The sequence below is a fragment of the Neopelma chrysocephalum genome, unplaced genomic scaffold (genome assembly GCF_003984885.1).
Source record: "Neopelma chrysocephalum unplaced genomic scaffold, ASM398488v2 Primary Assembly neopelma1_97390, whole genome shotgun sequence".
Taxonomy (NCBI): Eukaryota; Metazoa; Chordata; class Aves; order Passeriformes; family Pipridae; genus Neopelma; species Neopelma chrysocephalum.
Genome location: NW_020926031.1, coordinates 2,792,106 through 2,818,267, shown reverse-complemented (window position 1 = coordinate 2,818,267; position 26,162 = coordinate 2,792,106). Strand labels below are relative to the sequence as shown.

At 36.6% G+C, this 26,162-nt stretch overlaps 1 protein-coding gene across 6 annotated transcripts in view; it reads right to left on the bottom strand.

Moving 5' to 3' along the window:
• KNDC1 (kinase non-catalytic C-lobe domain containing 1) overlaps window positions 1–26,162 on the bottom strand; it is a 60,213-nt gene that overhangs the window by 32,167 nt on the left and 1,884 nt on the right. For all 6 annotated transcript variants that reach the window (XR_003532361.1, XR_003532362.1, XM_027672190.1 and 3 more), the window contains exons 2-6: window positions 22,973–23,171; window positions 19,587–19,645; window positions 4,698–4,844; window positions 2,536–2,653; window positions 1,149–2,170 (exon numbers count right to left, since the gene is read on the bottom strand). Coding sequence is in view for 4 of the 6 variants with exons in the window: in XM_027672190.1 (XP_027527991.1) it covers window positions 1,149–2,170; window positions 2,536–2,653; window positions 4,698–4,844; window positions 19,587–19,645; window positions 22,973–23,171 (1,545 nt within the window). In the remaining 2 variants the exon portion in view is untranslated. The remainder of the gene's footprint in view (window positions 1–1,148; window positions 2,171–2,535; window positions 2,654–4,697; window positions 4,845–19,586; window positions 19,646–22,972; window positions 23,172–26,162) is intronic.

Here is a 26,162-nt window from a genome sequence, read left to right as displayed (position 1 = left end):
CTCTTTACACACTTGGCAATCATTGATTACTGCTCCAGTGAGGTGTTCAGGCAAGGTGAAAAGAATGATGGATAGAGATTGAATATAACCCTGGGTGCCAGTGCACGGGATGGCTGGAAAATGGGCTATTGGGCAAAGAGAACAAGGCTGAATCACCCGTAGACAAGCAAAGAAAAAACCCAAGATCTTTATTTAAGCATAATTTCTGGAAACATAACGTGAAGTTTGTGCCGCTCATTTTTATCCAGCCACAGCAAGGCTGGAGAAGCATAAATCATCCTGCAGTTTCAGCCAGCAGCTCCCCTATCGCAGGGATTGTTTACAGCTCTGAGTGTGGCACAAGAGAAAACCATCTAGTCAGAGACCAAACTTGTCCACCCTGAGATATGTAATTTGAGCAGAGGAGACCATACTACAAAGATCTATCAACAAATTCTGGTAGATTCTCCCTCTCTCGTTTGGCTATTTATAAAGACTAAATGCATGAGACAACATATTCATCATATTGTGCACATATTTGAATTCTATAACGAAATATACATAACAAACATAGAGACGGCAATTTAAGAACACAGAACAAATACAGCATAGGTACAATTTTCAAAAACTCAAATGTACATGTGAGATTTAAAAGAAAGTGGACTCTTTCACCTCCTGAAGCAGATGGGATACTGCCATTGATTCCAATGAGGTCAGGTTTACAGTCAGGAATTTTGCAATTTTCATAAGCACTTGGGAGGCTCACTTCAAGGCAGTGAACTTTATGCACTGACAGTAACACGAAGAGTTAAAAATATACATATGCTTTGGTCATGGTTCTCTTACAAATGTAATCAACTACTAAGTAATGCTGCTCTAACATGTTAGTGAGTATACTCCATTTGTAAAAAAAAAAAATAGAAAAATTAAAATGGAAGTTGATTTTGCAATAGTATTAATTTCACTGCAGCACTTTTTTTTTTAAGTAAAGAGGGAAAAAGGATCACCATATTCCAATATTAACTTTTAAAGTGTGCAGATTAGCAAAATTCAATTTTCCAGGACACTAAAGGGGACAAGGGGGGAAAAAAATCACACTGTATTTAAGTCATCTCATCTCCACATAAGTGACTACAGCAACTATATAATGAAGACTTTATTTTTACTACCTGCTCATTACTTTTGATTTCTGAACCTCTGCCTCCACAAAGATTATCTTCATTATTGTTTGCACTCATTGCACCGTTGCTTAATTCTGGCGACCTAATTAGGTTTGATCCATGTCTGTTCCCACGGGGTTTTGTTGTTAACACTGAATCCATCTTGTTAAAATGTGGTACATAATTTTCATTTGACCCTTGAAAAGTTTCAGAAGAGTCTTCCAATGCCAGGTAATTGTCTAGCATTTTTGCTCCAGCAATTGACTGATTTGGGCCTTTTAGCATACCAGCTGGTTTTAGCATTTGACAGGTAGCACCAGAACAGTCTTCTTTGTGATCGGATGAAGCAAAACCTATCTTTTTACCATTAATAAGTGACACGTGTTCTTCTAGATTCAAGCCAGACACCTGTGTGCATACACACGGAGCTTCTAAATGACGATCATCAACCTGGTGATTCTTTGGTTCTGTTTCTGGTGGACTACTAATAGCAAATGAATTAAGATTTCCCTTTGAAAAAGCAACCTCATTATTATTGTCTAGAGGTAGTAACTCTTGTGTTAGGAAGTTATTTTTCCTAGCTAGTGGTCCACTTTTGGTTACAGAAGTAAAAAAGTTATTTGTATCTGCAGGTTCAAGTGGTAGCTTTGGAAAGGTTTTAATTTTCCTCAAAGAACCTTTCTTAAAAATGCCATCTCGCTCCAGGTCAATAACACATGATTTTATATCCAAAGCAACACTAGCAAAGCTGTCAGTATACACTGCATGTTTATCCTCTTCTTTGCTCTTTTTAGTTTGAGTTGCAAGGTGAGAATGTTGAGTTTTGTCATTATCCAGATCAATTTGCGTTTCCTTTAAACCACTCTCTCTGCCAGTCACCATGGTAACTAGAGAAGAGCTGTTATGACAGGTAGTCATCACATCTTCCACTGCAGACGAATCACCTGCTATGTTGCTTTTCTCATTTGAATACAATTTAGATCCCAAGCTTCTCTGACACATTCTTCCCTTCCACATGTTATCACAGACATCTAGATGAAAAAAAGCAGATGTTTATATTAGATGTGTATTTAAACCTTCTAATCTTTCCTAGTAAATCTTTATATTGCTTTTTCTGTCACTGCTGTTATGTATCTTCAGTATGTTAAACAAATTAACTATTTCTAACAAGTCACTTTGAATCATAAGGGACAATCTAAATATATTAACTATGTTAATTAAGACTTGTGTGTCCCCTGCTCCCCACCCCCAACCTACAAATATTTATAAAATATAATAATATTTTTGAAATCTAGAAAGGAATCTATAATAGGAAAGCACGCAACCATAGTCTTTTAAAAATCATTATATGTGTCAAGCAAGCTAAAGTTCTAGACTTCATATGTTTTAAGGTTACCTTGAGAAGCACCAAATGATTCAATTGAAAGAACTCTTCTTCCAACAGCAGACAGACTTCGACAAATATTACTTGATGAAGCAATCTTCATTTTTTCTTCACATAATGACAAAATGCTCTAGAGAAAATTAATGTTAAATACTTATTTAATAATGAATAGATTTGTGAATTTTGACTAAAGTGAGTCACGTTAACTCCCACACTACATTTGAATTTATACTACACTACATTGGAGGTCTTTCTTGCACTATTCATTATACTGTGTGTTTCTATTATGTAGTTGAATTAATTTCTCGTTTTTACCATGGGCTATTATGAAATCATTTAATACAGTTCAAGTTTTAGCCTACAGTTAGAACACCAAGAACAACTGATAAAAATTATCTTGAATAACATACTGAAAATGTAAAAAGCTAGTGTTTAGTACTTTTTTAAACACGCAGTGATTCACTTCAATTCAGTGACATGGACAGGATGATGAATGTTACTGAAATTACATTAAAAGTAAACACCGGATCTTTTAAAAACTGCAAAATACAAATATCTAGAAAGCACTATTCCCCATTAGAGAAAGCCATCTTTATCAGATCACAAGAAGTAACAGTATTTCATATCTCTAATCTCTAGCCTGAGCACCATTTGATGGCATTAGCACTGGTCTCACACACAATTAACTACAGATATTCACACATTTAAAAACCTGTCCCTTTGGGCAGGAAGCAGAAGAGAGCTGCCTTTCCAAATGCATCCCACCATCTCCTCACACAGCTCTGAGGAGATGCTCTTCCCCATTAACTCACTCAACTGCTCCTCTGGCATTGTGAGTGGAAGGTGCTGTAGGTTTGCACACTGGAGAAAGGAAGGACAGGAGAAAGGGAGCCAGGACTGTGCTGGAGTCCAGCAAAATGCCTAGGAATGCCTATGCATTTTCCCTCCATATAGCTCCCCCAACTCCATTCCACCCAAGAAAGTGCCCAGTGGAAAAGGAACAGAAAAGATCCTACTCACAAAGTGATCTTTATATATTACCCTAGACCAGCCCTGACACACACTGTTTTTGGGTTGCAAGTAGTCAGCAATAGCTTTCAGGGACTAGAGACCACTGGGAGGTGATAGAGTGCTATACAATCCCTCCTCTGACTATGCTACAAAGTAAACTGATAGAAATACAGCAGCTGATCAAGCAGGCTCCATGTCAGGTACAGTCTCTAGACTCTCCTGTCTGGGCAGTCCTCAACTGGGGAGCCAGTACTTTTTGCTTTATAAAAAATGAATCTATTAATTCTTCTGTTGCAGCACTCTTTCTGCAAAGTATTGATTACAAGTGCCATACCATTTAGAATATAACTATTAGCTCAGGAAAAAGAAAAATCTACAAACCCCCCCCCACAGAAAAGTAGATAGCACCGTTCTGAAGTAGAAGAATTGAGTCCAAGAAAAGTCACATTGGACAACTGATATTCTATGGTTACATTCTCAATGTCTGCAAAAACATTAAAGCTAAACTTTCATATATTAATGTGAAATAACACTCTATTAGGTAACCAACAGAATACAAATTCTTCGAAAACATCAGCTTGAAGAATCCTATACAGTTTCAAATTCTTTCTAACAACAAAAGGTAAATTAAGAGACTAAGTGGAATAAAATACAAAATTGAATAAAGATATATAATGAAATATTACTAAGTTTTTACATATTTATATAAAAACAACTTAGTAGTAATGCTTTGAACAACACTGCTTTGAACATGCTAAGGAACAGAGGTTTCCTGTGGCATGTCTCCCTCCATCCTCTTCTTAAATGCAATCCAATCATCCTTCAAATTTCACAGTATAATGCCTGTGGTCTTATTTCTAATGATTCTCTCTTTGTAAACTAAATATTAAATAGGAAGAAACAGTTAATGAAATATTTAGGTCCACCAGCGTATTCACCCGACCCTCTTAAAAAAATCAAAGCACTGTCAAGCATCTACATCATCTTTTCAGGTTGTGTCTCCATTAGAGTAGGAAAAAAAGATTAATTTCTGCTGAGTCTGGAAAAACCTCAGCTTTCTTGCAAAACCCAAGATATCAAGACCATCTCTCTGTTAAGGAGAACACATACAGACGTATTTGTCTAACTTTTTTTAAACAGAAAATTATGTATGGCTGTTTTACCTCAATATCTGGCCTATTTTCAGGATTCTCTTCTTGCATTTGTTCCAGTAGAGTGTGCAGATCTTGGCCAAATTCTGATTCTGTCTCAGGTTCTACTATATATTCTATTGCTGCTTTCAATGTTGCACCCAAAGAGTAGATGTGTGCCTGCATGAATTTAAAAAAAAAGACATTAAATACTCTACCAATTCTCTCTCTTCTGCCACCAAAGCTTCAAGATCACACAGGACACAGTTTACACTGTTTTCAATTTTAATTTACAATGTAACAGTTTGCTGAAAAGGTGGTCTAATTTAAGGTTTTTTTCTGCAGACTGTTTCATAAGCTTTTGAACAGTGAAGAAGTGTACAGTGTAGAACTTACTCCTTGATTTTGACACTAAATACTCTGTTTCAGTAAGCTATGCCAGTTTGCATTTCTCACTGGACAATATAACAGAAAACTGAACAGAAAGTTGAAAAAGAATAAGGAAACAAGGACAAACTTAAAAATATAATACACCTCTATTTAAAGAGCCTTTTGTATAAATGTATTATTGTACTGGGCAGTTTAATATTTTTGATATTAGTAAGTTATTCCATGTATATTTGATATGATCTGCAACAAATGACTTCACCTCTTTTCCACAAAATGACTATTAAAGAAACAAAACAATCACTCCTCTGGAGGGAAAAAACCATACTGCACAAATTATGAACATCTGCTACACAGACTAAGACAAGTTAGATGAAATTATGTCATAATAGTGTGGGGACATTTTTGAATTCTGAACAGAATAACCTCTCTTCTCAAGTGAAAAACTTCTGAACAGAATAATCTCTCTCAGTAAGAAATTTTTAAGAATTCAAGTATTTACTACAATACAGAAAAATTGAATACAATTTCATGATGTTCTCCAAAAGTGGGACAGAAAAATAAGGAGATTAAAGGGAACAAAAGAATTGGCTTTTACAAATTTTCTTCATCCACACAAGGATGAACGCAAACATTATAGGACATAGGAACAAGAAGGGCAGAGCAACATATTACCTCATCCCACTTCTTCCAGTTAATAATTTCTGTTCACAGTGGGGTATAACTCATATCCCCTAGTCTGCCTTCAAAAGCACAAGTGTCTGACATGCAAGTGGACAGGCTTTAACTCCATTCTCCTGTCCTGTTTTAATGAAGTTCACTGCATCTTTTCTTGTACAAGAGAAAGGCCAGTCTCATATTGAATAAAAAAAGACTTTTACCTCCCCACACAGGAAGTTGTTTTGTTGAGATACCTTCTTTCCTCTGACATGCAGGAAAGCTAGTTTTGAAGGTGCATAGATTGTAATTAATTTGTATGTTAAAACATTTATTGGGAACTTCAAACGCAGCTCTTTAATGAATTTCCTGAGCTGGCAGTATTCATGGTTAATGTTACTTTAAGTCTATTAGAACTGGAGAAATGAGAAAATGAGTTTGTGATCATCCACTAGGTGGGGCATTCCCCAAGTTAATGCATCAAATCTGCTTCTACTTATGAAACTGTTTAGGCTCAGGAAGAAAATTTCACTTTCTGGAAAAGGTGAGCAAGCTGGATATATGCAATAAGGCAAATTCTAAAGTATAAAATACATAATGCTCACTAGAATTGACTGCTCTCAACGAAAACAATCTCACAAGCAATCTAAGGATTTTTCAGTATGCTCTATGGAGGGTAACGATTAGGAAAGGACAGCAAACCACCTTTCCTCTTTTGGAAGACCAGCCAGAACTGGTACTCAATGTTATTAAAGAATTAAGAGAGCTTTTTTTCCCTAATTTCTGAAAACAACCCCAAACAAACCCACCGCCACAAAAACCCAGCAAAACAAACCAACAAAACCCACCATACAAACAAAACCAAACCAACCCCCATCACCACCACACACCTCAGTTTAAATCTATATTAAATCTAGATAAGGAGAACAGCTTTTGAATTATAGGTATTTTGCATTACCGGATAATAATATTAATAGCTGATAAATAGGATGCATTTCCAGAAAGATCCAAAAGAAAAAAACAAATAACTCCAAGGCAACCTCTTCACAATTCCTAAAAAAGCTTTCAAGTTGAAGATTAAATGTCACTTGTTACTAAAATACATAAACCATGTCAGTAAGGCTGCCCTACAGTATCAGCTTCAAAAAGGATGAGGGAAAAGGAAGTCACATTAGGAAACCAGCTCTTCAGATTTGCTCTTAGAGAATACATATACTCTTAGCCCAAAGTTAGCAAACATAACAAGAACTGTAGGTAAATCATTATTGTAGGCCATCATGGAAATAAAGCGCTCTTTAAAAATCACAATGGCAACACAAAAAAAAAAGAAATTTGAAAAGAGTCACAAGTTGATTTGAGGTCCTTAAAGTCTTTCTTTCAGCAACATGCTAAGGGAGCTCATGTATTTCAGAGAAAAATTTGAAGGTCATAACCATACAAGTAGCTTCAAATCAAAATAATGTTTAATACTAGAGTGATTTTCAATACACAAAAAGACACAAGACACACACATACAAAAAAAAAGATAAAAATTCAAAAGGTGAAGATACTACATTTTTTAAAATGATCAGGTTGTACTGGAAGCACTCACCAAAGGAGAGGGCAGCTTGTGCCATCAGAAATTTTAAATTCTACATCATGATTGAAATACATTCAAAAAAGCTTCTACCAGATCTAATCAAAAGTTATTTTCTTTGCTGCATGCCATTTTATGACCATTTAACACCAAAGGAAGTGAAATCAGAGACCAGTAATGATCCACTCTAGTTTTAAAATCTGCAAATCAAAAGATCGGGAGAGGAAGTAAAAGCTCCAAGTCTACACACAGACCATGACAGAGGCATTGTTGTTTTACTGCTTGACAGGGCTAAAGAACTAAACTTCTCTAGGAACTCATACTTGCAGACAAACACTACAGAAAAAAGTTGACAAAAGAGCTTTTGAATAGTGACTGCATAAGCATTTAGCATATTGCAATTACGGATAATGACCATTTATATTTTGTATTGAGATTTCTTTGAGTTCAGAAATGTAGGTCTTCTGAAGAACTGAAAAAGAAAGACCATAATACAACTAGTATTTTCTGTAAAGTATTTCTGACTAAATGACAACCTACAGGAATTGTGTACAACAACTCTTAGTTTTGACATTCATATCTGACCTTTATTTTACCTTGCAGATTTTTCTTTTTTTTTTTTAATTGAGATTGCACAGATATAGATGCTTTCACCCTTTCACAATTCAAAGCATTTAAAAGTTCTATAAATGAAAGCTTCAGTCTGGTTATAAAACTCAAAGTTTTATAAAGAAATCCAAGGTAATGCTTGCGAAAATTACTACTGGGAGACAACATTTAATATTTACCTATGTCATTTTTCTATGTAGTCACTCTAAAATGTACTATTTTTACGCAAAAGACAGTAATATTCTTCAGTAGGAAAATGAAAGGGAAATAGGCCTATTACTTTTAATACTTTCCTTCATTACAAAGGGACTTAATGCCTTTCTGCATAACTGTAATTACTGGACGGTGCTGTATTAAATATTAGCTTTATATTCACTTGGTACACTGGATGCGTAGATAATTAGTCTGCAGAATGTGCTAAAAGTGCTAAACCAGTGCAGACTATTCACAAAACACATATTCTAGCTTGAATTGGTAGCAAATGTTGGAAGAACATTTTCCACCAAAGCTGTAACTGCCATTTGTCCCTTCTACCTACAGTTCACTTCATCTGAAAAAACTCTTCCCCAAAAAACTTCTAAAAAAAATTGAGACCAAAGGCAGCTACAGGTCAGATTTTCTCACAGCCAAAGTTTGCAGGTATTTCAACTCTCAAATCGCCTTTTAATTTACCTAATAAGGAAGTGAAAGCTTTCAAGTTTTAATATGTTTTTAGGCAAACATCAGGTCATCAGTTTATATCACAAAACACAAGCAAGGCTTTGCACACACCATCATCTAAAAAGCAATACAAGAACATAAGGAGGGGGGCATCAGGCAAAGCATTGCCAGCTAGTCGAGGGAGGGGATTGTCCCGCTCTGCTCTGCACTGGTGCGGCCTCACCTTGAATATTGTGGCAGTTTTGGGCACCACAATGCAAGAAAGATATTAAGCTCTTAGACAGTGTCCAAAGGAAGGCAACAAAGGGGGAAGGGCTTTGAGGAGTAGTCGTATGAGGAGCAGCTGAGGGCACTTGGTTTGTTCAGCCTGGATGAGACTGAGGGGAGACCTCATTGCAGTTTCAACTTCCTCATGAGGGGCAGCAGAGGGGCAGGCACTGATCTCTTCTCTGTGGTGATCAGTGACAGGATCCAAGGGAATGGCCTGAAGTTGTGTCAGGGTAGGTTTAGGTTGGGTATTAGTTTTTCACCCAGAGGGTGGCTGGGTGCTAGAACAGGTTCCCCAGACAAGTGGTCACAGCACCAAGCCTGACAGAGTTCAAGAAGGGTTTGGACAATACTCTCAAGCACATGGTGTGACTTGGGGATAGTCCTGTGCAGGGCCAGAAGTTGGACTTGATGATTCTTGTGGGTCCCTTCCAACTGAGCATATTCTGTGATTCTGTGAAAATCTAAACACACTTGGAAAGAGCATGTATCAGACACATTATAGCTGAATGTTATCTAGTCACTGCATTTTACTACGTTATGGTTTCTTGTGACCTCTGTTTATATCATTCAGTTTGAACTGAGGAAGACTACCTAGTACACCAACCTAATCTCAGTGTTATAGTTATGGGCTTCTTGTCTCTAATGATTCATGACAACTATTTTATCTCCATGAATTTGTCTAAGCTTTATCTACACTCAACCTTTTTGCATCTATGCTTTGCAGCAAGGATTTCCACAGCTTACTGCATAAAAAAGTAGTATTTCGTCTTTTTTAAGTCCACCCATGTACATCTTATTGTTGCCACTTCATTTATGAGAGCTGACAAATAATCAGTCCATGGCTGCTGCCACAGCACACTCCACAGATTTCTAGCAGAGATTCTCCCTCGGGGCATTCTATTCCAGGCTAAAGAGTATTACTTGAAGTAAAAGCTTTCATAAAAGAAGCAATTTCACCATCTGGTCCTGGAAATTTATTTTACTGCTGATTTTGTCAGGTTGGTCACTAGTCTGTTCTGACACTCTTACTTGAGCCAAATTTTTGATAATTCCCCATAAAGAAGATTTGCAATGTATGAACCTACTGAAGATCCTACAAGATTAAAATGTGTTCAAAAAAATTAAACAGTTTTTCAACTATGGCCTTCTTGAAAAACTCTTCTGGTATCTTGTTCATTTGCAAACATTGCAGACTTTGGGCAGCAATTACGTGGTTTGATAGATTTGAAAAAAATCAGTTTTTCAGTCGTTTGTAAGCTTTTTTTACATACTTTTTGATAAATCTCTTTTCGGTTTGGTTTTTTGGCTTTTTTAGGTCTTTTTTGACAAGAGATATTGTTTAAAAAAAAAAACTTACAATACATTTACAGCAGTCTCTGTGCTACCTGCACACACTAGTGTAACAACAATAGGTTTTGGCTTTTCATATGATTATGTTGACCGCTGTCCATAGACTCATTTGACAGCATCTATAATTGTAATCAGTTTAAAAAGCAATATTGTCAATTCAGAGCTACAACCAGCGAAGACTAAAAAAAAAAAAAGAATACAATTTTTTCAACTGGACCTCAATATAGTTTTGAGAAGCTGTTACCTTAACTACCATAGTGAAGGCTGAAATATATCTTAAGTCACTGACAGCGGAAGTCATGTGAAGATGAACACACACAGAAGCTTGACCAAATTTAAACCATGATATTTTTATGAAATTACTCATGTGTTTGAAGGGTGAAGACACAAATTAAGAACAGGTTTCTTACACTTCCATCCCACTTCCATCCCCTTAAGCACTAAGATCAGCACCCCAACACAGATGAATAGCACACTAAAAGACTCCTCTCCTGCATGACTGCAGAAGTATAATTATGACAGGTAAGGAAGAACATTGCAATAAAACTGCTGAAGACCTCAGAGGTTAGATAGCAGAAGTTATTCACATTCATCTTAAAAGCTTCTTGAACAATGCTATTTTTTTAAACTCTCCTTGAAATGGAGTTTCATGTGTCACAGCTCTCATTATGATTTATCAGCCATTAACCTCCTTACTTTTAAGTTACCTGCCACAGGTAATTCATTTATCACTTAATTAAGCTAACACAATTTATTCCCTGTAGGCATAGAAACAAGGAAGCCTGAGAAACAGTTGGATGCATGCTGAGCAGACTGGTGCTGTCTTCTCTCAACTGTGTAAGATGTTTTGCATTTTATGGCAAATATGATGTTATTCATAGTTACTGAAGTTTTTTATTTAAAAAAACTCTATTCCTTTAATCTTAAACCTAAGAGATGGTGCCTACTGGTAATGTCTGTCACTCTGAGTAGTGCATTCACACCATTCTGTATTGAGGAATACTCATTACTCATTTTGGAGCTAAAAAACTGAATTGCTACACTTGCACTTAGAAACACTATGGGCCAATACACCAGAATAGCATCCCAGTTCTTTTACCATGACATGAAACAATGACATCCAGACTCTTCTTTGAAGTATTAATCTATGTAGATTTTGTTTCTTTTTTTTTTCCCCATAAGGAACACATAAGATGAAATGCAAATGTAAAAAGCCGGCCAAACTCTTCTGAACTTACCCCACTTAATAATATCTTCTTAAGACAACATTCAAAACATTAATTTTCACAGAACAGTGTAGGTGACAGAAACAGCAAATGAATATGTGGCTCTCATTGTATATATCAAGAACATAAATAAAAGGATTTTTTTTTTTTTTTGAGGAGGTAGAGGTTGTGGGCTGGTTTCAGTTTGGTGGGGTTTTTTTCAGTTTGATTGTTTCATAGGGAAGTGTTTTCTGCAGGGGTAAACCTTGCTCCTTCTCTACTCAAGCACAGAAGTCATATTCCAGTGAAGAGAAAGGAGGACAGGTTTGGTTGGGTTTTTTGAATGTTTTGTGTTTGGGGGCTTTTTTGGTGTTTTTTGGTTTTTTAAACTTGGTGAAAGGGCTCCAATGTTCAAGAATCCTGTAGTATACATATACACTGAGAAATTTATACAAAACCTGTTACAAGGCTATATAAGAATACCTAAGTCACAACCAATGAATGTCCCAGGAGACATTATTCTCAGCTTCAAAAGCATGTTCTCTATTATTCTTCTAAGGTTTTTGGAAATGATGTAACTCAGGAGAGTGATGTGTGAGTGACAACCATTTTGTCACAATCCTGAAGACTCTCTTGACTAAATCTCCACAGCCTAAGATGATAACTATGACCATCCAATTCACAATGAAAACTGAACTAGTCTTGAGATTTTATCTGGAGATTAGGGAGTCATCCATTCTACCATACTTTTAAGTCAATTGATTTCAAAATTAGTGGCATTTATCAATGTTCTCATACACTGGTGAAATGGCTCTATTTTAGTTCATGGAAATGGTAAAAAATTATTTTCATTATTCCAGGGATTATAAGGTTTCCAGAATCAGTGTAGCAATGATCTTTTAGTGATCTGAATATCCATGTAAAAGAGGTATTAAATTAACAAAAGAGAAATCTTCTGACACCAAGTAATGATAAGAAATAATTCTGCTAGTGGTCTCCATGTTGCCTTCAAGAGTTCAGTCTTACATTTCAACAGCATTGTCAATCATTCTAATGAGTAAATGACAGAAATAAGTGAAGAGGGCCAGAGAAAATTAAGGAAGACCAGTATGATGGTGAGTCCACCAAAGAAATGAGTTTGAATGGGCAGCACTAGAAATAGATAATGACACCTGGACTAAAGAAGACAACTTCATCCACAGCTGAGGAGGTATCAGTACTAATCAGAAGAGTTTATGTGAGAGAAGCTGGAGACAAACAACTGATCCAAACCATTTGTGCGTCTTTAGCATTAAGAAGCCTAGAATTTTATGACACCACACAAGTCTAATAGGAGAAAACCATCTGTTCTCTTTTCCACAGTTTTTTCTCATGATGGAGACCATCTGCAAATTTATCCAACACAGCCCCTCAGGCTTCTAAAAGAGTGAACTTCAACTACTACAAGAATCAACTGTTTTAAGACAGAACACAAAGTCCTCTGTTCACTCCCAACCTTTTCCTCACAAAACCAAAATTCTTAAATAAGATGCTTTTGTACATCAGGGGATAATCTTCATTAATCTTGGGGAAAATATGTATCTTACCTTTAATAATGCCTTTTTATAGGAATCTTATAGCCAAGTAAGGAAGAAACCTGAAATTCTCTATATTTTCATTGACCAGATTACTTGTACAGTCATTTCTCTTCTGAGGACATTTTTGTGCCTAGAGGACAGACTATTTCCAACAAAAATATAAGCCAGTCTGAAAAGCTGTTTCAGATGTAGAGGAAAATTGTAAAAATACTGGCAAAAAAGCCTCCTAGAAGAGACCGATACTACAACTTCAGAACTAAGCAACCAGCTCTAAGTCTTTGAAGCAACCAAATTATAGCTTTTAAGATATTCTAGGCATTAAAGGAAAACAAACAAACAAAAAAGACTGCTGAAAAGAAAACTCCCATTGACCCCATTCTTCCATTTGTTAACTTTGTGTAAAGCAACTAAAAGCTATTACTTGCCCAGTACTAAGTTCCTAATAATAATAATTATTATTATTATTATATCCCCACCAGAGACCCCTGGTGGCCTAGTGGTTAGCATGCAGGACTCTCACCGCTGCGACCCAGGTTCATTAGCCCTGTGAGGCCATCCATCTATGAGAAGGTCACTCTAAACAAACCTACGTCCTGAGGACCTCACTGCCATTGTCCAAGCTTGCTTGGCCCCGGCAGATGAACCTTAGGATTAAAGGGTGGGCTCAGTTCAGCGCATGCTGGGTCTCACCTAAAAAATCCATTGCGCAGGCTTGAAAGGTAAAAGACCTTTCCCAAAATCTTCGTTCGCTAAGACTGGCCATTACCTTACCTTACTAAATTCCTGAAAGAAATATCAATTGGGACGATGATATAAAAGCAAGAGCAGGAGGATTCCATTCCTCTTCTATAGCACAGTAGAGGCAGAGGTAACCAAATGAAAGTAATTTATTTTTGTCACTGAGAGAAAAAGACAGCTTTAAATAACACCCAGAAGACAGAATGGTTTAGACTATAGGAGGGGATAAGTTACCATTTGCTGATGACAAGCCTTGCTGCTGTTAGATAGAATTAGTATCAAGGGGAGGCTACATTAAACTAAGGGAAACAGAACTCAAGAAAAAAAGGCACTAGGTGTTTCAAAAGACTTGCTTCCCCCATGAGATAAACACAAACCCAAAAACCCCTCTAGGAGAACATACAAAAAGTTTTCTTTTTTCATCCTGCAACGAGAGCTAAAGAAAGAATAGAACAACAGAAATAACCTCACAGCATTCAAAGCTACTACTTTAAAAGACCAGGAAAGTCACAATGAGAAGACTTCCTTTATACCTTCTGCTGTTTTGATTTGGGAGAAAGATGAAGGCTTTCGCATTTAGTGAAGGACCAACAGCTGAGACATGAGCACTAGATTAGTAATGATCAGCTATTGAGAAATACTGCAGCATCAAACTGTCAGCTCAGTTTTCTTCAGTAGGATGGACATACATACATATATATATATCTATATATACCTACTCTGTAGAACAGTATGTTTCATTTGGCACTTCAACCCATGCATTTATATGCATTTGTATGCATATGGTTTATATCAATCGAACTGCCTTGTCACATTTCCTAGGAATAAGCAATTGAATCTTAATTTTTTAGTTTTCAAAAGCAACGTACCACATTTTAGCTTGCCTTTTCTATTCGTGTTAGTTATACCCCTTTGTGTAGATTTGTTTCTTTTTAAGGTTGCTGAAACACTTGGACATTTTTTATATAATATAAATCAACTACAACCCACTGAGAACTGCAAGTTGACAGCCACGACATTCGAAATAAGACAGGCAGCATTCAGCCTTTTCTGAGTCTGATTCTCTCCCAGGTGAGAGATTAGCATACCCTATTCCTGCCCTGATAGGTAAGAGCAAGAACAAATTCTAGATGAGAAAACATTCTTCCCTTCTCTATGCAGTATTTCCTCCTTCTCTTCGAGGTAGTATTTAACTCTGTTTCAGTTCTTTAATTTTTGAAAGCTTTTAATCCTGCTGCACACTGAGGCTTCTCAACTACTGTATTTTATCACCTCTAAATAATAAGTTATTAACAGAAGCATTAGCCAGTCTTCTTCAGATAAAAAAAAAAAAAAATTAAAAAACCAACCAACATTAGGCAGACAAGACTGAAAATTCACTGATTTCTGTTACAGAGGTTCACTAGAAAAAGCCAAACTGAATAGCCACATTATTAAAAGATTATAAATGCAACTTCACACACAGCAGACACTGGTCCTTCATCTCACTGAAAGCTCATATCTTAGAAATGTGGGGTTCCACATCAATGAACCTCTGTGTCAGACTCAATGGCAGTTTTGTGATGCAGACAAATAGCTATTTGAAACTAGTTTGAGATAGCCAATGTTTTTAACCTGAGGCAATCTTGTATTGTAGTGATAGAAGTAAGGCTATTAATGAACTCACCAATATTTAACTATTCCTGTTGAGCCTCCCGTTGGTCAAATTTCACAAGTCTAGCACTGTATTGCCCAGGGCAAGAAAATTAAATAGGAACCATTTTCACCAGGAAAAACACTAAAGCTCTTCCTATCTAGAGGAAACAATCAGGGCAAATTTTAAAAGGAGCCTCAAACATGTATTTCTGCATCTCAGTCTCAGTGTTTTTCTACAACAGAAAAATTCACATTCTTTGCTGCTCTCTACAGTAGTATATGAGTAAAACATTACAAAATTACAGGCTAGTCTTTATGCTTCATCTGTTTCTAACTGACTTCTAGCTCAAGATTCAATGAGAACAAAAGCATGGTCAATACTTGCTATAGCAAATTCAGACACAACTTCCAATTTAGAGGAAAAGCAGAAAGTGAAATCTTTCCGTCAGTGCAGGCAAGTGACAGCTTCAGTGATCTGAAAACTTTTACTGAGCCCAGTCACATCACATACCTGCATCTGCATGAAGAATAAATGTGCAAATGATAGTAAGTGTACTGTACAGAAATTCACCCTTTCTTTGGAGTTACAGTACAGTTTACAACTCTAAAGTTTATGTCCTGTTCCCTCTATTTGAAGCACCAATTCTTAATAGTGCAGTTACTAGGACACAAGCAGTGTCCTATTCTGTAAGGAGATAGCAAAGTTGGAGGGAAAAAATTAACATGAACAGATACCCAGGAGATTCTCTGTTTTATTTCAATGCTGTCCTAGAGACCAACGGTACCTGCTTGACTGCCTTTCCGCACTCGCACTGCGACAATGCTTAAACCTGGAAGAGGAGGACATAATGAAACTGCCCTATTCAATGCCACTCCAACCACTCAGCAACACAGTGATTTCAAGGTCCCTTGAGACCCTCAGAAACTACAATCCTTCCTCCAACCCCACAGGCTGGAACTGCAGCAGCACTAAAGTCACCAGCTGGAAAGTCAGCCACACTTCACTGTTGGCACTGAAAGCCCCTTTCACAGCTAATTCCTTCTTAACCATGTTTCTCTCTAAAAAGTCCATTCTACATCTGACACTGAAGCTGTCAGCTCCCTGAAGGGCTAGTTTTCACCTTTCTGCTCTCAACAGTAACTGAAGTTGCTGTTATTATTCCCACTTTACAAATGGAAAGCAAGGTGCAAGTCTAAAACAAACCACATGAAATCAATTACTTTTCAGTTCTCTGCATTGTCATTTGGACAAAGCTTTAGACCTCTTGCTATTAGGAATTCCAACTAGGAACTGAAATTTTTAATAGTGTTGTTTCAGACACCAGGATAATAATGCATTTCAATTTGTTTCCTGTGTCTGTTACCCTTGTGTGCTTGTGAGTGCCAGCTAAGTTTAGTAACTAATTAGGCTGGAGTCACAATTCCATTAGAGGTCTGGATCAGTAATTCACCAAGCAGGAAACAAAACATCTCTTGTTGAAATAACTGTAGCTTTAATTGACAGATTTTTTTTAAAAAAGAGTTTAAAGAGGAAGAAGTCATCCAGTAGCCATACAAACCTCATTGTGCTTCCACATTAAAAGCCACAAAATAGGTCACACTCAAATCGAGCGAAACCTCTGGCTGACATAACTATTTTAAACCAGTTGAACTTTGACATTGGAATAACAGCTATCAAAGATCATCCTGAACATAATTAGTAGTTCCAAAACTAATTTTTTCTCTTTATATTGACATTGGACAGTTTCAATACAAACACACTTTCCATTGTTCTAAACAAAGCACAATAAGCAGCTGCAAAAACACTCCTTCCACAAAGAACAACCGAGTCACGTCACTACCAAGGAAGGAGCAAGCAGTAACACATAAGACTTGATGCCCCCGTGAAAAGGGCAGCTTACTGGAATAGTACAAAGAATCTTGTAATACTGAGAAAGTACAAGGGTCCAGGGTTTCCTCAGAGAGATGTATAGAAAGCAGTGCTATTCTGCTGTTGCACAGTAGGAGGTTACAATGGGGTGAGTTATCAATACCTTTGGAAAAGAGAACTTGTAGTGTTAACACCAAGAAGGAAACAGGCAGCTTGGAAAGATTACAGTATTATAAAACCCTTGTAACAAGTATGTAAGGATTAACCCACTGTAGGTCTTGGAAACTGCAAAAGCAAAACCAAGCAGAGATCAGCGCGGAATCTGGCAGAATTTGGTCTGGTACTAAAGAAGTTAAAAACGCAACTAAACTTTACAAATGGTAAGAGGTAAAACTTGAAAAGTTCCACAAATACTCTGATTCCCACTGCTGTCTGACAAAATGCACACAAATCCCAGAGCAAAACAATACATCTCTGCCTCAGTGCAGGGGAAAGCACTCACTTTTCAGTCTTGTACGTTGCTTTAACATGGTCAGTGAAAAACAGCTGAGGCAACAGGACACTCACAGCACTGCTCTCTCTGCTTTGCAAGGCTTCCCACCTTGCTAGATCAAGAAACAGTAGCAATGTACAGAAATCAGAGTACCCACCCCTTACCCCACTTCACAACACACAAGGCAGAGCATGTTGCCTTCCTTCCACACAAATGTGGGATTTTATGTATCTTCATTGACCTTTGCAAAAAGAGTAAAAGGGTCAATGTTCAGAGCCACTCCTGACTCAAGCAGCTTTCACTGACTGTCTAATTGTTTGTGCTGTACTTGGTATTGGGATTCACTGGCGTTTAACAGGCTGGTAAGTACTGCTGAAAGAGAAGAGTTAAATAATAAATCTGTGCACAGATAAGTTTTATCCAAGAGGGATACAATGGCCTTGTATATCATACAGAATTAACACTTCAGGTCACTTAGTTTTCCCACAGCCTTCCCAAATTCCTATTTCTACTTGTGCCATCTCCTTGGTCTTTGAACCTCTTTCAGTGTATCTATTTGCTATATGCATACCAGTTCAGCAACTCCTAAGGGAGGAAAAAGGATTGGGGGAAATAAAAGTTTGCCAAAGGAGCAAATAGTTCCACAAATCTTTCAAGTGTTTCTGTGTCAAGTCTTGGAAGCTTGTTAAGGGATGGAGAACACATTTATGTAGAATCTTTGTCCAGCTTCAGAAGCACAACAAAAAGAAAAAAAAAAACCAAAAAATAGTTATCTTTGGGTCTTGTTTTCCTTAACTGTATCTGAATATAAAGGCTACTACAGTTATCAAGTTTACATGCAATGCAGGCCACCTCCAAAACATCCCCAACTTGTACTGGCTCCCTGTCCCCAAAAACAGATTCCCCACAAACCAGTATGAGGGTGACAGGGAAGAGTGAGCACAAAATCACTGGAGCTCTGCTGACCTATATAGATACAGTAACAAAGCAGAGCAACAGAGAAATGTTGCATCTCTAGCCTTCGAAGACTGCACTACTTCATATTCTGTTACACTACCCTTCCTGCCTTATCATTCTCATTTTATATGCAGTACTTCACACTTCCAAGGTCCACTTATCCTCCTCCTCCCCTCTGTCCACTCCCAAGAAAATACAGAGAACTATAAATGTGACTATGAAGGATATAACTATGAAGAGCAAAAGGTATTCGTATTGAACTATAAAGAACCAGATTTTTTTTACATACCTTGAATTGAATGTGTTGCTAATTAAAGCATTTGAATTATCTAAGAATACATGCCAGAAAAAACAGCTTATTAAGAAAAAGGATATTAAGCAAGCAAGTGCTCCTGCAGCATGCAATGAGATGGTTGACTTGGGAGGCTAATGAATTAGTATAAACAATTTAAATCTAATTTAATTTAACAATGTAGAGCATTTGTGCATTGCAAAGCAACAGATAGTAATTTGTTTCTTCATTAAATCAAAGATAAAATTGCTGATTACCCTTCCCTGAACTATTTTATTGAAGAGGATGGCAAACAAATTTTATATTTAGTCATAAAAGTTCATGACTAGTCCCCAAACAAGCAAATGTAGCCAGTGAAGGATACCAGTGAACATAATACAGACCAGCTGAGGTTTAGGGCAACACATTATTCAGTCAAAATAGACTCTCACATTTTAGCAGTTAGTGAGCAAATGTTTATACAGAAAATATAGCATTTTAAGTTTAATTTTTATTTCCACAAAACATATCTAAACAGCACTATTTACTATTCGCCAACTTTAAAAGTTTTAAAATTATATGTTAGGAATGCTGAGCACTTGGTACTGCAGGAAGTACTAAAATTATTAACTCCCTCTCTATTTTACAGATAAATTTATGAACTTGCCTCAAAAGTGTTACCGGTGATATCAAACTCTGGTGGAACAAAGGCACCCTCTGGATCATCTTTGGAAGCAAAAGAAAACATGTCAGATTAGAAACTAGAAGTCTACTTGTTTAAAAGAAAAACAAACCACAAACCAATTTGATGATACAAATTTAATTATACACTCATGTCGGATACAAAAGAAACAGTGTATAGCAGTATTTTGATTCACTCATATTTGATGTACAAAGAACTTGTTATCTATGTTTCTACTACTGCAAGTAAAATAAATTGCTGTTTTCAAACTTTCTGCAAGAAGATACCATAATTTTCCTACTAAGAAACAAAACAGATTAAACAGCCACAAAGAAATACACTTAACATGTCTAGGCACTTCTTGCCTTCAGACATTTATGTCTGGACCAAGTTATCACCTAAGCTGGTGTGGCTCAGAAGTCTGATTTGATTATTGGAACACTTCCATTCACTATTTTCCACTGCAGACCTCGGTGATAAGGGTTCAAGCAGCAAAACCAATCTGAACAGCTAATTGCCCCTTCTACTACAGGCCAGCTTAGAACTCTGACCTTTCTGCTTAGCTTGTTTTACTTATGATAAAAAAGTTGAGGCAGCAAATTCCCCATGCACATGTAGCTTAGCAGAGAACTGAGCTACTGCAGCAGACAATGATGTTCTTTTCTTCCTTCTACCTCTTAAGAGAGACTGATGTTGCTGCTGCATCCAAGCAGGTATGTAGTATCACACTGTACTGATGTCACCAGTATGTACCGATGAACCCGGTAAAGAACACCACGGAATTAAACAAGTGCACGACTAAAAACCTACTCTTCACATACTTATTTGATTCACCTAATCCATCCTTTTTGAGAAGCTCAGCGGATGACTGACATCATTTGCAAGCAAAAATTATGTTTCCCTTCTCAGCAAGGAATAAAACATAGTATGCTCAGAGGCACAGCATACTCATCATAGCTTTAGGTTTAATAGAACTTCTGTGCCTGTATCTTAGAAATGAAATGCAAAGCTCTTACTAAACTCAGTTATATGGAAGAGACTATTAGAGAGGACTTTTCTTTTTTACATATCCATCTATTGCAGCTACATGGCACAGCTGACTACCCAGATGCTACTGACTGATTTACAGCTCCTTATGATGTTCCCAATCCTATTTTCCCACTGAAAAGGAGGGGTGTCTAATTTTGTATTCCTTATTCACCTCCCACATTTTTTCCTGATATTTCAGGGGGAGGGGGTGGGCAAAAGGGGAAGGGAACTAATGGACAGATGTTTTGTCTCCCCCTCTTCCCCACCTGCAGACTTCTGTGCCTCTTCATCTCCACGCTACCTTATCCCTTTCTTTCCATAGAATACTTTAAAGGCTGTACAAGCATACAACAGTTATTGCTGGTACAGCTCACTGTATTCTTCTAATATAATGTTCACAACGGAAATTTATTTGATCTCAAGAGACAAGAAGATATCAGACCTCTTGGCAGAACATCCTATTGAATGTTTGTCACTTTAGCACCACAGAACCTGCAGGAAGCAGAACTTGCTGCTAAAGCAGAGACGACAGGCTGTTCACTTTCCCTTACTGGCAAGTAGATCCAGAGGTTATAATTTCCTTCTGGAAGAATAAATCCATAGGCAACAACTACAAGGAAGTAAAAAGAACAACCTCCCCAAGTGCCTATCTAACAAACTATATTTTAACCAAATAGTAACAAGATCTGAGGGAAACAGAAAGAGCCAAAGACACAGTGGAATGTGTGAAAGAGAAACAGAATATTAACATAACTTTTTGCACTCCTAGGGAAAATACAACTTTTTTTAAAGAGAACTAATGAAAAGTCTCTTCCTTAGAGATGAACATGACTTCAGGGAACTAAATCTTTGTACATGTGCTTTGCATAGGAATTTGTTATCCCATATTTTAAGCACTTGAATACAGCAAATTCCTGGATCAATTGTTTGCCAGCTATTCAACTAGACTAAAACATTTAAAAATAAATTGAATTTTTTCTTTCACAGCTGCAAGCAAAGATCTTAGATGAGGGGCATTTTTCATCCACTAGATTTATTCTCTTCAACAAGTCTTTCATATACCCTTGGCTTGTACAAAGCCAGCTTCTTTTTCTTTTTTTAATTTCAAAGTACAACAAGCTCCTTAAAACAAAGAAAATTGATTCCACATTACCCTATTAATATGAAACTAAAAGTTGACTCACATATATTTGAAAAATTTAACAGAAAAGAAATATCACAGCAATTATGAAGATACATTTTCATCTTTAATAATTACACTTTATTAAGTTATATGTTTATTTGAAATACCATCTTTAATTCTAAAGAAGGCAACAAATCTTCATTTGTTGCCATGCTACCTTACCTCATTTTTAAACTAATATTTTTTAAAATACTGTGATGTAGATTTTGACTAAAATAATAAAACCTTATTCTGATATGGATTTAAAAATAAATTGGGTTAAAGAAAACACAATAAAAACTTGAATAGTGTGTATATAGACTAAAATGGTTCTCCTAGTTATGAGCTGACATAATTTCAGAAGTACCATCAAATAAGAGCTGTTTGGGTTTTTTCTGTTTTTCTGTAAAATCGTTTATAGGCTCAAGATCCATCATCTTGAGACGAATCATGTGAGAAAGGAACAGCAACAATAACATGCTTTTTTGTCTATGCTAAAACCAAAAGTTTTTTAAAGTGAAGCATCCCCCTGTTCACCTGCTACAATACCTGAAGATCTTACATGCTACTCCATCCTTCTTTCTAATATTAAAATTAATTTCTCAGTCAGTCCCCACATTTGCCGAGACTAAAAATCATGACTTAAAAAAAAAAAATCATTCTTTATTCAAGGGAAAGCTCTAAAAAATTAAAAAAAAAAAGGCCCTTATTAAAGGGAGAGCTCTCCTTTTTAACAGCAAATGTGCACTAGAATCGCCCCATTCTTTACGCTCACAATCACCAAGATACACTGAATATCAGATTTCTCTAGAAATAGAACATATCTATAAAATTAGAAGATCTGGAAGAGAGTAAGGATGTGTTTTACACAGGTAAAGACTTGAGCACACAGATACACAAATACATCATCTACAGTGTTTGAAATGGACATAAATAAGATATCAGCTAGATAAGTCTTAAAATAACTAAGAAGAATTTTCTTTTTTGTTATGAGCAAACTCATAACAGCCTTTGTTCATCAATTACAAAACTGAACATATGGACCTATGCACACCCACTCCAAAGAAGTTTTTATCTTTATTTTAATTGTCTTCAAAATAGAATGCAATATGTTACTGCAGTTTCTCACTATAAGTTTCTATAGTTCTAAAACAAATAGCCTGGAAACACAAATACTTACCACTGAGCTGTTCCATGAAGCATACATTGCCATTGGTGTTAAAAGCCAAAGTGTCAGGAGTGATGCAGAGTGTCTGGAAGATTGCAGAATGGGCAATGCTCTTCAGAGAATGGCAACACTCCAGGCAAATTGCCCAAATATCTTGCTCAGTAAGACAGCTATCCCGCAGTGACAAAATATCAGCAAGGGACACATTCTCCTGCCAAGACATGAATTAATAAATTACCCTGGATTTCATGACACTACTTCGTATATCATAGATTACATCTGACACAACTGGCTACAAGTAATGTTTCCAGCAAGTTCTCAGACTTTCTAGGACACTGATTAACACCCCAAGAAATACCAAGTGCATCTTTGCTCATAACACAGAGTGTTTTAAGAAGCACAGTTAACTTGAACAAAGATATCACAGTATGCTAATATGAAGTTACTTACTATGGGAGATCTGAAAGTTACATAAACATGGCATCACATTTAGTGAAACAGACCACTTGGAGGTAAAAGCAGAGAGACTATGTTAAAAATATTTTGTTTCATCTATGCTTCTCTCAAGCTCACAGGTGCCTTTACATAAACTACTTAAAACTTCTCTTCACAGCACTTCTCCCTATCACCTGTGATCTGGGAAAAAGTACCCACTAATTAGTCTGTCTTAAGAATGATGCAGTTATGAAGTTTAGTGGTGTAGACCATTTAATAAACATTCAAAAGCCAAACGTGCCATAGGAAAACTGTTCTTATACTTCGACTTAAAATCACTTTGGTTGTCCTAGGCCTTCCCATTACACTCAGAGCTCTTAGGGATTAAAAGAGGTTATGGACTTCATTTCTAAGTTGCTGTCCTAAACAGTAAGTCAACTTGCATTGACCCTGTTATCACAGTAAGGCTATGAAGAGTCCAGTTCCAAAAAAATCTGTCTCTAATGTGGCCTTACTGGTCAAGATATTCAGAAACAATGCTTGTCTCAAAGCAGCTAGCCTTTCTATAGACATTTTTTAGAATACAAAGCTAATACATCACTCATAGCTACAGAAGTAAAGTTTTCATGAACTTAAAGGAATGGCAAAAAAAAAAGACCCAAACAAAACATCAATTCCATCTCTATGGAAAAAATAAGGTAACAAAAATGGAAAGTAATCTACAGAAGTTACTCTGCATCAGAGCTATGACCACTATAACTTACATATAAATGAGAAAACACTATGTAAGTAATTTAAACTAAAGACTATACTTCTCAATGACATTAAATGTACATTGAATGGAAGATGTAGCTGCACATTACTTAGAAAATAGAAAAAAGAAAGTATGTCATTATCAGCAAAAGAGAATGTGAGGTATCTTACAGCTCAGAAAACTGAGCTTTAAACTTTTAATCCTTTGGAAAATACAGTTATAACTTTATGTACTTCAGTACTGGAGAACATTAATGATATTTGGATTACTGCATACAGAAGGGTTAACAGTTTTTAACATGTCTTTTAGAGAACTAAGCACAGCTCTCACAATATACTTCAAACAAGGGCCAAACCTTAGTCCAAATATGTATTGTGTTTTTTAGTCTAAAGTATAATGCTTAATAAATAAATATGAGGTAGGAAATAAAGTATGCTCACTGTTGTTTGGGTAACTTAACTTTTCAATACTCTTATTGTTCATTAGCCTGGAGATGCACTGATTTACTAATGGCAGCATTGCTACAGTGGTTTCTAGCACTAACCATGGATCCTGGTCTCATTAAATTCAGTCCTACAAAATACTGAACAGCAAAAGATCTGACACAAGATCTCATTTTCTCTGTGCTGTGCTCAGCACAATATGTGTAATATTGCCATCAGAGTTTGAGGGTGAATAAGGAGGTTTCGTACATCCCCTTAAGGAACCTCTTCTAAGCATGAGGAGCAGCACAGAGGTTCCTCTACCTGCAAACACAACCCTTTGACAAGGAGCTGCACTACAAACCATTGGGCTTTGAAACTGACCGAGCTGATAGGTAGGGTGAGGAGAGGCTCGGAAAGAAAAGACAAACTGCTTCTTCAATGGCCAACAAAAAAAGAAAAAAAAAAAGTTCATCAAAGCAATGAGCCAGTAAGCATTTTTATCTTTCCTAGAATCATCTTGCTAGGTGACATAATGGCATTTGCCACAACAGCAAAATAAAGGGATGTTTCACCAATCAAGATGCAAAACTATGAGAGTTTCATCTGGGCATATGGACCAAAGAGGCTCAATTTACAGTTTACATGAAAAAAATAAAAACTGCAATCTTTTAAGACAGACTCAGTATCAAATTCCAATTACAATAAGGACTTAATAGAATTTCTTTTGAGTCAAGCTTCAAGGCTGAACTTCAGTGCAGATAACTATCAGCAGTGACACCTACAGTATAAACCTCCAAAAACATATTTGTCTTGTGGTTATTTGGGAAGTAAATGAGAGGTGATGATCTCATGTCAGAATAAGCTTATCTTCATTACAAGAGATTAGAAAGTTATGCAGTACAGAAAAAGGAAAAAAGAATAAAAGGCCTATGAATGTTCAGTGGCTCCCATCAGACACTGATGGTTAGGTGAAGATAAAACAATAAAAAAAAAGATAAACAAAAGACTACCATTAGCAAGCCTTTCTATTTTCAATGCTCCAGGACAATAAGTTATTTACTTCACAGAAAGTTTGTATTTCCAAAACGATCACACTATCTTGACCTTAGTTATTCAAGCTGCTATTGCAGCAAAGCAAGGCCTTTGTAGAGAACAAAGCACTGAAAACATGAGACATGCAGTTGACTAGTTTTCTGTGGGAAAAAAAACATCCTTTTAAGACTGGAACACAGGAGATTCTGGTAATCTGAATCTTCTGGCAAGCTACTACTTCAGTACTTTGGACCACTGAAAGTTGGTTCACTCGAATGTGGTACATATCAGAGATGCTGATGCCTCTTTTGCCTCTTTCAGCAAAAGACACTTGTACAAAAGTGTCTAGTTTTACTACTGTTTAAAAACTACTAAAAGTGAACAGGTCAGACAAACATGCTTAATTATTCACTTTAGTTCTCATTTTTCCCTTATAGTTTCTTCAGCAAGTATAAAACAGTTCAGTAGCATATATCATCGTCATGGCTGGGCTTCGCGAACGAAAATTTGGGAAGGGCTCTACCCACGTTTGTTGCAAGGGGAAGGGCTCTACCCA